Genomic DNA, 14,029 nt, shown 5'->3' with positions numbered 1-14,029 from the left:
TTTCTCCAGCCTGGCAAGATTTTTGACTGTCCTGGATCTGGCTCACTACACCAGGCTGGCCTTGAACTCACAGAAATCCACTGGCCGCTGCCCCCGAGTGCTGGGATCAAAGGCATGTGCCACCATGACTGGCCTAAGGTTTTGGTTTTTGTTTTTTTTTTCCTCACAGGATTATTGACTGACTGTCTTAGAACTCATTGAGATTTGTCTGCTTCTGCCTCCCAAGTGGGAGTTTTAAACAACTGTGCCACTGTACCTGCTCTCTCTCTCTCTCTCTTTCTCTCTCTCTCTCTCTCTCTCTCTCCTCTCTCTCTTTCTCTCTCTCTCTCTCTCTCTCTCACACACACACACACACACACACACACACATTTTTCAAGACAAGGTTTCTCTGTGAAGCCGTGATTGTCCTGGAACTAACTCTATAGACCATGCTGGCTTATAAATTAAATTCTTCTGTTTGGTCCCCATGCCTGGCTTGACTTTTCCCATCATTTGAATCCATGAGATATACATACTCCTCTCTTATGGAGACAACAGCCATGGTCAGAGTGTGGGCTTCTTGCATTGTGTGGGCTCAAAGTCATGCTGTGGTGAAAACTATGTCACTGGCCACCACGCCCTGCTGTGAAGGAAGAGAGTGAAGCCGAGTGGGCGGAGGTGGGGTGGGGGAGGAGAGTGGGCAGGGAAGGGGGGAGAGTGGGTTGGGGGAGTGGAGTAGGTGAGAAGGGGGAGAGTGGACAGAGGGGGGAAGAGTGGGTGAGAGGTGGGGACTGGGTGGGGAGGGGTGAGGGAGGGAGGTGGGGGTGGGGAGGAGAGTGGGTGGGGAGGGAAAGAGTGTGTGTGGGGAGAGTGGGCGGCTGTGGGGAGGAAAGTGGGTAGGGAGGGGGAGAGTGGGTGGGGGAGGAGTGGAGTGAGGGTAGAAGAGTGGGCAGGGGGAGAAGTCAAAACTTAGATGCCAGTCCCCTGACCCTAGTTAGCCTCACAAGACAGCAAGATCTTGGGTGCGGCAGCTCCTTGCAGGACTGGCTTCTAGCAAGTGCTCCCAGCAGCTGTGGGAACAAGTCCTTCTTTGATACAGATGGCAGACACTAGGCCTGTCCTGCTGACTCTTGGCCTGGCTGAAATGACATTTTGTTTTAGTTTCTCTTTTGTTTTTTGAGACAGGGACTCACTGTGTGTAGCCCCAGCTGGCCTGAAACTCGCTCTATACACCTAGCTATCCTTCATCTGCCTCTGCCTCTTAGTACCTGGACTAAAGTCGTTAAAGTCATGAGCCACTGTACTTGGCCTATTTGGCCTATTGTTTTTGGGGTTTTGTTTTTTTTTTTGCTTTTTTTTTTTTTTTTTTTTTTTTGGTTTTTCGAGACAGGGTTTCTCTGTAGCTTTGGAGCCTGTCCTGGGACTCAAGTTGTAGACCAGGCTGGCCTTGAACTAACAGAGATCCACCTGCCTCTGCCTCCTGAGTGCTGGGACTTTAAATACACGTCCCACAACTGCCTGTCTCTAATTCTATTTTTTTGTAGGGGCCGAATCATACAGGCCCATATTCCTAGACTGTCTCCCAGTCAGAGAATTCTGAGTGACCTACAAGGCACAGTTTGCACCTGCCACTCAGAAGGCTTTTGATAGTAAAACACCCTGACACCACCCTAAACAAGTGGTCAGGCCGTGTAATGTTGTTCTGCTCCCTCTATTGTAACTTAGAAGGTCACCTGGGGAGAGGTGTTTTTCAGTCTATGTGACAAAATGGGCATAGATAGGCAAGCCATGACCTAAGCCATCCCCCCCCCCCCACAACTACCTAGGAAACAGAATGCTAATGAACCTCCAAGCTGTTTGGATAATAAGTGCGGGTGATTTTTCAGGATGTGAACTGAGGACTTTATGGAGGGTCCCTGAAACTCCCTCCTGATGTCGCGTGAGTTGTGTTTTCATTCCCACACCTCCACTCTGGTGTGAGAAGTGGTTTATGTCAGGGCTGGTCCCTGACAATTTTTAAAAATTTTATATAGGTGAATGTTTTACTTTGCATTTATGTCTGTGGACCGCTTACATGCCTGGAGGCTTCAAAGTCCAGAAAAGAGAGTGTTGGATCCCCTAGTGACTCGAGTCACAGATGGCTGTAAACTGCCATGTGGGTGGCAAACCCTGGTCCGCTGCAAGTATTCTTAGCCGATGAGCCATCTCTCTAGGCCCTGTTTTGTTTTTGTGAGACAGGATTTCAAGTAGCCCAAGTTAGCCTCTAACTCACTATGTAGCCAAGGATAACCGTGAGCTTCTGATCCTCCTGACTCTATCCCTCAAGTTGTTGATGCAATCCCAAACTTGGCCTCCATCTTTAGAGACCCCTCCCCTTTGCCCCTCGAACCTTGACCCCTCCCCAGGAAAAGTCAAGACCACTCCCACAGGCTACTTAAACTGATCCTCAGAAAATAAACACATGGTTTTCCCTCTTTCTCTCAGGTGGTCACATTGACTGATTCCTGTTCCCCTTGGGGCCACCCGGGAGCACAGGTGTCTAATTAAACCTGGATATCTTTTAATTTGGTCTAATTTGGCTTGGTTGGGGTTATTTTGCGTCAGTGGAGTGACTCGGTCAGGAAATATTCCTAACAGTTGACAGAACACATTCAAAACTCCACCCCAGAAGCTGCTGCCGATTGTCACAGATCCCCTAACATCAGGCTTTGGTAGGGGTGGATTTATAACTGTCCCACCTCAAGCCTCAACACCCGAAAGTACCCTGCAAACATCCGCCCTGTTCTCCTCCCCATATTTGATTCATATCAATTTTCTTTTAGTTTGATGTGGTTTGGTACCTTCTGGTTCACGTCCCATCATGGGCTGGGTCACTTGCCCTGGTGTCTGTGTCCTATGAGCTGCTCCCTGTGGTTGATTTTTATTTTTATTCTTTGCTCTTTGGAAGCTCGCAACTCAGCTTCCTAATAAATACACAGAGACTTATTCTTACTTATGAATGCCTGGCTTTAGCTTGGCTTGTTCCTAGCCAGCTTTTCTTAAGTTATTCTCTCTACTTTTTGCCTCTGGACTTTTACTCTATTCTATATACCTTTCTTTCCTTCTTACTCTGTGGCTGCCTGGGTGGCTGGCCCCTGGCGTCCTCCCTCCTCTCCTCCTTTTCTTGCTCCTTCTGTCCTCTCCTCTCCTCCCCTCCCCTCCCCTCCCCTCTTCCCCTCCCTCCCCTCCTCTCTCCCCTCCCTCCCCTCCCCACTCCTCTCTCCTCTCCTCTCACAAGTCTAGATTTCTCCTCCTATTTATTCTCTCTTCCTGGAAGCCCCACCCATCCCTCTCCTGCCTAGCTTTTGACTGTTCAGCTTTTTATTAGACCAATCCTGTGTTTTAGGTGTAAGATTTTAGACAATTCTGAAACCATTTCTGACAATTCCAAACCCTCTCAGTCTCCGTGCCTTAGTGCTTCCCCTCCTCCCCTGGGAACCAAGGACCTAACAGGTACACATGCACATACTCAGTTCCTGAACAATTACCCATACACGTATGTTTTGACTCAGTCCCCTGGGAAACGGGGTCAAAATGACCTCTTACCTCATCTGATCTGACAATAGTTCTCCAGTCAATTATTGGTATTAGCTCTTTTCGAATAAGCCAATCATAATGGTCAAGGAACAACCCCTCTTGTTTCTATGGGGCCTTCTCCTTTAAAAGTAGACTGTACCAGCTATTCGAGGTCTCTCGGCTTCCCGAATGCTGAGGGACCCTGTCATGACAGAATTAATAAAATCCTCATGCTTTTGCATCGACTGGGTATATGAGGTGGTCTCTGGGGGCGACTCCTTCTCGGGTTGGACACTAGAGTTCAACATAGGCAGGTAAAGTAACAGAGTTTCACAGAGTTAAACAAATGCAATATAAAAGAATGCAACACATCTTTACATCATTAAACAAATATTCCACAGCATAAACAAATGTAACAGATCTTCAACTAATATTCCGCAACAGCTCCCTCTCTTTCTCTTGCAGTGGGTGGAGGAGGGGGAGGTTTCTTTATCCAGCCCCTGCCTTCCACCTTGTCCTTTTGCTCTGTTAGTTCACTCCTGGCCACATTACCCTGGCTGGGATGTATACATTGCTATGTTGAATGCTCACCTCCACCCCCATGTGTGCCGTCACAATTTTCTCCCCAGGTGTGCCAGCATCTGCATGCCTGGAGTTCCGTTCTGGGGAAGCTGCTAGGTGGAATCCCTCATATTGGGGAGAGGAGAGAGAGCAGGCCAGGGCTTTGCAGCCCACACCAGATCAGTTGGTCTGTAGGGCAGCAAAGACCAAGGCAGTCAGTAGGGGGTGCAGCGGGAGGGCAGAGACCCCAAACAAATGGTGTGTGACTGCCACAGCCTCTGAGGACCTAGGGATTTGGACTTGCAGAATCCAGTGCAAGACAGAACAGTGGGTTCCAGTCTTGGCTTATTAGCTTGTCCCCATTCTGAGCATGAGCTATGTCCTTGTGTAGCTATGGGTTTCAAGTGTCCTTTTAGACACTTTGACAGTGAAAAGGGGAAGGAGCCTGCTACTCCTGGTGTCAAGGACCCAGACATATGTTTCCTTCAGTGTTCCTGGGAGCAGAAAAGTCACTGGAATTTTCCCAAGCCTCTGTTAACCCTTTGGCTTCCATCGCTTGACATTGGTGCTGCACATCTGCTAACTGCTTGGCTCAAGGATTTGGATTTTTTCCCCCTGGCCTCTCAATCCATCCAATCTGTGATGGTCCCTACTCCCTTTGCTTTATCTCCTTTTACTGCTGACCCTGAGCTTCCTGGGTCTGTACCATCTCTCTGTGGAGAAGCCCCACAGTCGCCCCCTCTTGCAAGTCACCATCACCACACTTCTGCTGGTCCTTTGCTATCCTAAGAGTAAAGGTCCAGCTCAAATGATTGCTATTCTATAGCTGTCCTCTCCTACTTATGATCGAGCAGTATGCGTTTTTGGTATCCAACTCCTCAGGACCAGCTCTGTCAGGAGTCACCATGATGGCTAATCATTACACAGACTCCACTGTGTGCCCTGGACAATTGGCTCGTTCCTGAAAACCCAGTGCAGCAGGAAGTTATGATCCCATTACAGGTGAGGAAACTGAGGCCCAGCAGAGTGCTGGAAACATAGCTGGTCCACAGTAGAGCCAGCATTCAAGATAGCCTGAGCCCAAAAGTCAGGCCCCTCTTTACCCTGCTGACTGTGGGTCTAGCTGTGTTGCGGAAGGTCCCTGATTCTGGGCCCACTGTGGCTTGATTGGGAGGACAGGCGTTTGTATGTTTTCAAGACAGAATTTCTCTATGTAACAGCTCTGGCTGTCCTGGAACTCATTCTGTAGACCAAGGCTGGCTTTGAATTCATAGAGATCCGCCTGCCTCTGCCTTCCAAGTTCTGGAATTAAAGGCCTGCACCACCACTGCCCGGCTCTTCTCTCACTCTTAAGGTCTGACTCAGTCGTTCTTCTGGGAGGCCCCTTTATGGGTCCTTCATAATCAGTCTCCATATTCTGAATTCCTTGTTTTTACAACACAGAGACAGCTGAGCTGCCCCTTCAGCAAGTGGCAGCTTCCCAGTGGCAAGGGTGTGCAGAGGTGGGGCCTTGGGGTTTGGAGTACTGAGCCAGCCGTAGGGTAGGAGTAACAACAGCTGGTGCCTCGGGGACCAGCGTGGATCATCCTTCACTGACAAAGGCCAGGGAACCTGTCATGGGCAGTAGGCAGATCAACTGCTTGAACCCTGAAAAAAAAATGAGAATCTTATATTTTCTTAAAAAATTTTTTATTGAAAACAGTGCTCTGCCTGCATGTATTCCTGCAGACCAGAAGAGGGCATCAGATCTCATTACAGATGGTTGTGAGCCACCATGTGGTTGCTGAGAATTGAACTCAGGACCTTTGGAAGAACAGTTAGTGCTCTTAACCACTGAGCCATCTCTCCAGCCCGCTAGTTGTGTTTTTTTTTATTATTATTATTTCAGAGAAGCAAAAGTCCTGTTATGTGTGATGGTTTAAAAGAAAATGGCTCCCAAAGGGAGAGGCACTATTTAGGTGTGGCTTTGTTGAAGTAGGCATGACCTTACTGGAGGAAGTGTGTCTCTGCGGAGGCAGGCTTTGTGATCTCATATATGTTCAAGTCGTGCCCAGTGAGACAGTTCACTTCCTGTTGTCTTTGGACCGAGGTGTAGAATTCTCCAGCACCATATCTGCCTGTTCACCGTCACACTCCCAGCCATCATGACGGTAATGGATGAAACCTCTGAAACTGTGAGCAAGCCACCTCAATTAAATATTTTCTTTATTAGTTGCCATGGTCATGGTGTCTCTTCACAGCAATAGAAACCTTAAAACATTCTGTAAACTTTAAAAATGTAAGTAATTGGGACCAGAGAGGTGACTCGCCAGTTAAGGGCACTAACTGCTCTTGCAGAGGACTCAGGTTCAACTCCCAACACCCATATTAATTCAAAACTCTCTGGTTTGGCAGGTGGGAAACACAATGCCCTCTTCTGGCCTCCGTGGACACTACATGAATGTTGTGCATATACATACATACATACGTGTAGGTAAAGTACTCATATACATAAAATAAATGTATTTAAAAGGAAAAAAGTTTTTAAAAATATGTACATAATAAAAACTCTAAAAACTAAACCAGGGGGCTGGAGAGATGGCTCAGAGGTTAAGAGCATTGCCTGCTTTTCCAAAGTTCCTGAGTTCAATTCCCAGCAACCACGTGGTGGCTCACAACCCTGTAATGAGGTCTGGTGCCCTCTTCTCGCCTGCAGGCATACACACAGACAGAATATTGTACACATAATAAATAAATATTAAAAAAACCAAGCCTGGATTCATCCCCAGGGCCCCTTCTGGAGACACACAGGAAAGTTAGAATGGATGGGTGGGTGTCCCTGGCTGGCTGTAAGGCTGTGTCTGAGGGCAGGATTGGACTGGGGCTTTGCCCAAGATATCGCCCTGGATCTTGTCAGAGGATGACTGTGGATTCCAACACAAGTGGCCCTGGGTGTGCTTGCGATTCTCGCCCTTGCACATATAAGATGTGAATGGCAGAGGCCAGAGCAAACATCCTGGAAAAATTATCTGTGCCGAAGTTGGGCAGTCATTCTGCTTGGCCAGCTGGAAATCTAATGGCCTTACATCCATCTCAGTATCCTTCTACCCATTAGTCCAAGCCATGGTTTGATCACCCTCCGAGCCCAGTCCCATGGAGTACTACTACATAAAACTCCATTGTATCCCTCTGTCTTCTGGAACTGGCGTGTGTGTGTGTATAGGGGGGGTGGCATTCCTGTCTCTATTGATGAGGAGAGGGAGGCCAGCGAATGGGGCCTAGGACAAGAGACACCAGAAGTCTGTAAACGGATTACACAGGACTCAGGGGTGTGTGTCCCTTCTGTGAGGCCCAGCATAGTACTCTATCCCCCAATACCCTCTACGCCTCCCAGAACCTCAACAGGCAGGTTACCTGTGGAAACACAGCTGTCTTTCGCCCATTTGGAACTCCCTCCACTCTTTTCCCCAGCCCTGTCAGGGCCCAGCTGACCAGAATGGAGCAACCTCTGAGCATTCTTAATTCCAGAACATTCTGGACCCCTTCTGCCCCTTTACTCCGTTGTCCTACTGCATGGATAAGGGCAGAGATTAGAAAATAAACGCTTGTGGTTATTTACTGAAGGGCTGGGGCAGTCATCTATCTAGCGTAGGGCTGGGGAGGGAGCAGGGGACTTGCTGTTCTAGTCACTACTGGGGCCAGTGCGGGGCCAGCGTGAGGTGAAGTGGTTGGCCAGGTAGCGAACAGCTGACCGGATGCCTTCTACAGTTCGCCTCTCCACAGACTCCAGCAGGTGGGTGACTGAGCGCAGGGCTGAGCCACTTCCAGCCACCAATCCAGAGGAGAGAGCTGACCTGGCACTGCCCAAGAGACTGGAGACAGTGCGCAGGCTGGGACCCTCGTCGCGGAGCCTGTCAGCTGGAGAGCTGTGGCCTGAAGCCAGCATGCCGACAGCCAAGCCCATGCCCGTGGCTGTGTCTGACCACACCAGGATGTCTGCAAGGGAGCTGATGGAGCCCTCACCACCGCCCAGCAGGCTAGTCATGGACCGCATGTAGTCATTCTCCACATAGGGCCTGTACAGGCTGGGGTCTAGAAGGTTCCTGCCCAGGGACACGTGGCCGGGACCTGGAGAGGGAGGTGGACTGCCACCTGGGGAGCTGGAGAAAGGTGGGGGTGTCTGCAAGATGCTTGATTCATCAGCTAAATCCTCCTTGGTAGGCCCTGGATGTCTAGCTTTGCTTTCAGGGTTCAAGGCCTTGAAACCTTCAGCTTCATGCTCAGCAGAGTTGGTGATACCCTTGGGTTCTTGGTCAGGACTACTGGTATTCAAAGTGGATGGGTCAGTAGCCGCTACAGAAGGCTGGACATCTTCAGGCGGGGCGGATGGGACCTCAGCTTCTGGAACTATTTCTGGCTGCCCTTCAGGAACATGCTCTTTTCCTGGTGTCTTTTCCTGGTTCTGGGAGTCACTTGGGGAAACTGTGCGGCTCCGACTTGTGCGGTTATTTTCAGCCAGTCTGTCCCACACTGGGTTCTGGAAGCCCACAAACACTTGCAGGATACCTGGGTCTTGGGGGAACAGAGATGTGTTCTCTTCAGGATTCTCCTGGTTTTGGCTTGGAGCGTCTGGGTTCTCATCTTTGTCCCCAGAAGTTGGCATATTCATGGAGATGACTATCTCTACACCTTTCCCGATGGAGGTGGCTATCTGCATGGAGGCCTGGTTTCCATCCTGTCCCATGGAAGGGGAGATTGGCATTGACACCTGGTCTTCATCCTGTCCCTTAGAGGTGGCAGTCTGCATGGAGGCCTGATCTTCATCCTGTCCCTTAGAGGTGGCAGTCTGCATGGAGGCCTGATCTTCATCCTGTCCCTTAGAGGTGGCAATCTGCATGGACACCTGGTCTTCATCCTGTCCCTTAGAGGTGGCAGTCTGCATGGAGGCCTGGTCTTCATCCTGCCCAATGAGAGTGGCAATCTGCATGGACACTTGGTCTACATATTGCTCCATGGAGGTGGCACTCTGCACGGGGGCCCACTCTTCATTCTGTCCCATGAAGGTGTCAGCCTCAATGGAGAGTTGATCTTCATCGTTCTCTGTGGCGATAGTTGTCGTGATAGAGGCCTGGTCGACTTCCTGCTGTTCGGAGAATGCCGCAGTGATGCCTACCGGTGGGACGTCATCGGGCAGAAAGTCCAGACTTTGGGACTCTCCAGGCGATTCTGCAGAGTTGTCATCGGCTTCGCTGCCCACGGAGGCCTCGGGAAGATCATATACCGGCCTGCTGGTGGCTTCAGCCTCTTCCGGGGGCTCGGCGGTCATCTATGCCCCCTGCTATGTGTGGTGGTTGGGAAGGAGTGGCTTGGGCTCGGCTAGGCTCAGTTGTCTAGGTGGTGAGGTCACAGGAGGTTGTGGGCAGCTGGTGATGTCACAGGTACTTGTAAAGCAAGGGTCCTGAATGTCCTGAGCCTGCCAAGTGGCTGTCCTGGTGGGCTGAATGGAGGGGATGACTCTTGGTTTACGCTGCAGGTGTGTAGGTAGGTGTGGGTGCAGCCACGGGGCTGTGAGAAGTTGCCATGACAATACTTTGGGGGGTGATAAGGAAGGGTGATACTGAGTCTGAATCTGTGAGTTTTTTATTTATTTGGCGGGGAGGGGAATCAGTGTCTTACTATGTAGTTCAGACAGGCTTCCCGCTACGATCCTCCTGCCTCAGCCTCTCAAGAGTTGGGATTACAGATGTGCTATACTGGGGTTAAAACCAAGATTTATGTCACCCCTCTCACCGCCTCTCTGTCCTCGTTTGTGCTCAGGACACCAATTTAGCCAGTCTTTCTTTGGGAGCCATTTCTCTAGCAGTGGGGCGGGATAGTAGAGAACAGGGCCTGGGTGGCATCTAAGCTGACTGTCCTTAGTGCTGGAGTTAACCTTGTGACACAGGGCAAGTCTGCCTACTCAACTGGGCTGGGAGGACAGAGAGCTGTAAAAGGCTGCAAACTTCAGGGCCATCCTAAAAAGAGCTTGGTCCCTAGAAACCCCTGTGTTAATTAGGACAGTCGCTGGGGGTTAGGTGGGGCTGAGTGGTAGAGAGCTTGCCCGGCATGCATCTGGTTTCATCCCCAGCACAGAGGTTGGAGTGGAAGGTTCCACTGTGTACTTGTGCTCACCCTGGTTATCAGACCATGCTTAGTTCCTGCTCCTCAGGGGTGAGGGGAGCAGCGAGCATCCCATTGATGTAGGATGTCCTGCTGTAGGCTGTGACTATGTGTTTCTCTTATTGGTTGATGAATAAAGCTGTTCCAGCCAATGGCCCGGCAGAATATACCTAGGTGAGAAATCCAAACAGATAGATCAGATAGATAGATAGATAGATAGATAGATAGATAGATAGATAGATTAGGTGAAGTCAAGTGGATGCCATGTAGTCTCACAGCAGCAGCCTAAGGAGAAAGATGCCAGAACAGAGGTAATGCCATGGCCATGTGACAATACACAGATCAGTAGAAATGGGTTAATTTTTAAAAAATACTTATTTGTTTATCTATTTATTATGTATGTAGTATTCTGTCTGCATGTGTGCCTGTAGGCCAGAAGAAGACACCAGGTCTCATTATGGATGGTTGAGAGCCACCATATGGTTGCTGGGAAGTGAACTCAGGACCTCTGGAAGAGCAGCCAGTGCTCTTAACCTCTGAGCCATCTCTCCAGCCCCAATTTACAAAGGGGCTAGTTTACAAAGAGGGAGAGCTAGCCAGTAATAAGCCTAAACCATCGGCCAAACAATTATAACTTATATTAAGTCTCTGAGTGGTTATCTTATAAACGGCTGCGGGGACCCAGTGGGTGGAGAGAAACCAGTCCAGGCAGACTAGACGGGATAGACAGAGAATTACTTCTAGCTACATTCGACCCCACCATGGGCCGCAGCATCTCCCTGCAGGCCTAGGTCTACTTTTACACCTTCTCTCCTGGAGGCGGCGACAGTGGCTGGTCAAGGGGGTGAAGGTGGAGCTCAGCTTCTTCACTGACTCCAGGGTTTGCAGCCCACCTGTCTAAAGTCTTCAAGCTCGGCAGGTTTTGTTGGGGGAGGGGATATTGTAAAGTTGAGACTGGTGAGACAGCTTGGGTGGGGTGGGGGAGGGGGCGTGGAAGGGCACTTGTTTCCAAGTCTGTGATGATCTGAATTTAATGCCCAGGACCCACATGGTAGAAAAAGAGAACTGACTGCCACAAGTTGTCCTCAGCCTTCCACACATGCATCATGGCAACACACACACACACACACACACACACACACACACACACAGAGAGAGAGAGAGAGAGAGAGAGAGAGAGAGAGAGAGAGAGACAGGCAGGCAGACAGACAGACAGACAGGAAATGTAATAATAAAAATATTGGGCCAGGTATGGTGGTGCACGCCTTTAATCCCAGCACTTGGGAGGTAGAGGCAGGTTAGATCTCTGTGAGTTCAAGGCCAGGCTGGTCTACTAAGCCTTAAGACAGTCAAGGCTACATAGTGTACCAGCACTGCCCAGCAAGACCCTGCTTGCTTGCTTGCTTGCTTGCTTGCTTGCTTGCTTGCTTGCTTTCTTTCTTTCTTTCTTTCCTCCCCTCTTTCTTCCTCTCTTTCTTCCTCTCTTTCTTCCTTCCTTCCTTCCTTCCTTCCTTCCTTCCTTTCTTTCTTTTTTTGGTTTTTCAAGACAAGGTTTCTCTGTAGCTTTGGAGCCTGTCCTGAAACTCCCTCTGTAGACCAGGCTGGTCTTGAACTCACAGAGAGTTCCACCTGTCTCTGCCTCCCAAGTGCTGGGATTAAAGGTGTGTGCCACCATCGCCCAGCCTAGACCTTTTCTTTAAAAAAAAAAAACAAAAAAAAAAAAACAAAAACAAAAACCACTATGAAAACAAAGTGAGAGCGACTGGCCAGTATAATGGAGGCTTAGCACAGTAACTGGCTTTCCCATGCCTGCAGATGCCAGCGACTGCCAGCTCCGGGCCACACTTCAAGAGCACATAGCCCCATCACTGTATGTATGTAGGCTCTGTCTGTGATCCTTCCCCTCTTCCCTCCCCTGCAGCCTCTTGGTCCCTGGCTCCTCCCATCTGTTAGTTTGAATCTGGAATGTCCTTCACAGGCTTTTGTTTTGAACACTCAGTCCCTAGCTTGGAGAACTATTTTGAAGTCTGTGGAGCCTGGAGGAAGTGGAACCTGGCTGGTGGAAATAAGACCCTCTGCTACAGGGTCTGAGGATGTCACGTTCACCCCAGATTCCAGTCATGTTCTCTGCTTCCTGTCTAATGTGACTTAAACAAACAAACTCATATTTCTGCCACCATGCCTTCCTGGAGATGATGCACGGACGTGCCCTGAACCATCAGTCAGAATAAGGTTTTGCAAACCGGGTGGCGGTGGTGCACATCATTCATTAATTCCAGCACTTGGGAGGCGAGACATATTCAAGGCCAGGTTGGTCTACAGGGTGAGTTCTAGGACAGGCACTAAAGCTACACAGAGAAACTCTTGTCTTGAAAAACCAAAAGAGAGAGAGACAGAAATAGAGAGAGAGAGAGAATAAACTTTTTCTCAAGTTGTTTCAAGTACTTTAGCCAAAGTAACTGTAAGAGAAAGTGTGCCCACCCCCTTCTCCTCCGGTGCACCTCTCTTCTCTGTTCCTATACTTTAGACTCCTAGCTCCCTTCAGCCGCCCTTCAACTAACCCTCTGAGGGAGCCTCTACTCCATGGGAGTTGGGTAGAAGTTTATAAAGAACCTTTCCAAGAGCTAGGGGTGTGTGTGTGTGTGTGTGTGTGTGTGTGTGTGTGTGTGTGTGTGTATGCCTCCATGTACACAGAGGCTATAGGAGGACATCAGTTGTCTGGTGTTGCCACCCTCTGTCTTACCGCTCTGAGACAGCGTCTCTCACCGCACCTGGAACTATAGCCACAAACTACAAACTCCAGTGATTGCGGGGGGCCATCCTGTCCCGCAGGAATGAACGCCACCAAAAACGAGAATTCCTTCTCTGGTCACATCTTTATTTGGAGCATTCCCTTGAGGAAAATTGGGGGAAGGGAAGATAGAGCAGGGACGAGAGAAAGCTTAGAGAGAGAGCGTTGGGCCCCAAGGCAGCTGCTTTTAAACGGTGGAGCGGCTTGAACGCTGTCCTGATTGGTTAATGCCATTCTGCTGGTCTGAGCATGTGCAGGCAAGGGTGCAGGCCAGGGTGCTCAGCCCCACGTGGCTACCTCCAAACTGCAGGACCACCTGTGCCTCCAGGTGGCTCCCAACAAGTGATCCTCCTGCCTCTTCCCCACAGTGCTAGGGCTACAGATCTGAGCACGCAGTCATGCCCTGGTTTTCACATGAGCGCCGGGGATTCAAACTTAGATCCTCAGCAAGCGCTGTTAGCTGTTACCCAGGGAACCACCTCCTCAGCCTCAGGCCTGGCTTTGTGTGGAGTGTTTTACGACAGTCAGACCTAGAGCTGCTAACAACTACATCGCCAGACTCATTACATTTCAAATGCTATGAAAACCGTGTGTGAAAGGGCTGCGGAGGTGAAAGAAAAAAGAGTCTACAGCTATACCTCCCTGAACACACCAGATCTCATCTGAAAGAAAAAGGAGATGGGGAAAAGGAAAGAAAAGAAAGAAGGAGGGAAGGAGAAAGGGGCTGGAGGGATGGCTTAGCAGTAGGGAGCACTTGCTGCTCTTCTAACTGGAGTTTGGTTTCTAGCACCTACATGGGGCAGATCACAGCTGCCTGTAATTTAATCTCTAGGGGAGGGGATCTGGCAACTTCTTTTGTCTCCAAGAACACCTGCACAAACACATGCACATAAACGAATTAAAAAAAAAATCTGTGTGAAGCCAGGCATGGTGGCAAATACTTGTTGTAATCCCAGTATGTGGGAGGTGAAGGCGGGGGGGGGGGGTTAGGAGTTTCAGGTCATT

The 14,029-nt window shown here is 49.7% G+C and overlaps 1 protein-coding gene across 1 annotated transcript; it reads right to left on the bottom strand.

The window, feature by feature from the left end:
• Positions 1-5,926: 5,926 nt before the first annotated feature.
• Tex44 (testis expressed 44) lies at positions 5,927-9,449 on the bottom strand. Its single transcript, XM_048428923.3, has one exon. The coding sequence runs from the start codon at positions 9,398-9,400 to the stop codon at positions 7,757-7,759; it is 1,644 nt and encodes a 547-aa protein (XP_048284880.3). The 5' UTR covers positions 9,401-9,449; the 3' UTR covers positions 5,927-7,756.
• Between the last annotated feature and the right edge of the window lie 4,580 nt (positions 9,450-14,029).

This window comes from Myodes glareolus, chromosome 1 (assembly GCF_982192425.1).
Source record: "Myodes glareolus chromosome 1, mMyoGla1.1, whole genome shotgun sequence".
NCBI lineage: Eukaryota > Metazoa > Chordata > Mammalia > Rodentia > Cricetidae > Myodes > Myodes glareolus.
The sequence above is the reverse complement of the archived record's forward strand: the minus strand, read 5'-3'. Positions and strand labels throughout refer to the sequence as shown.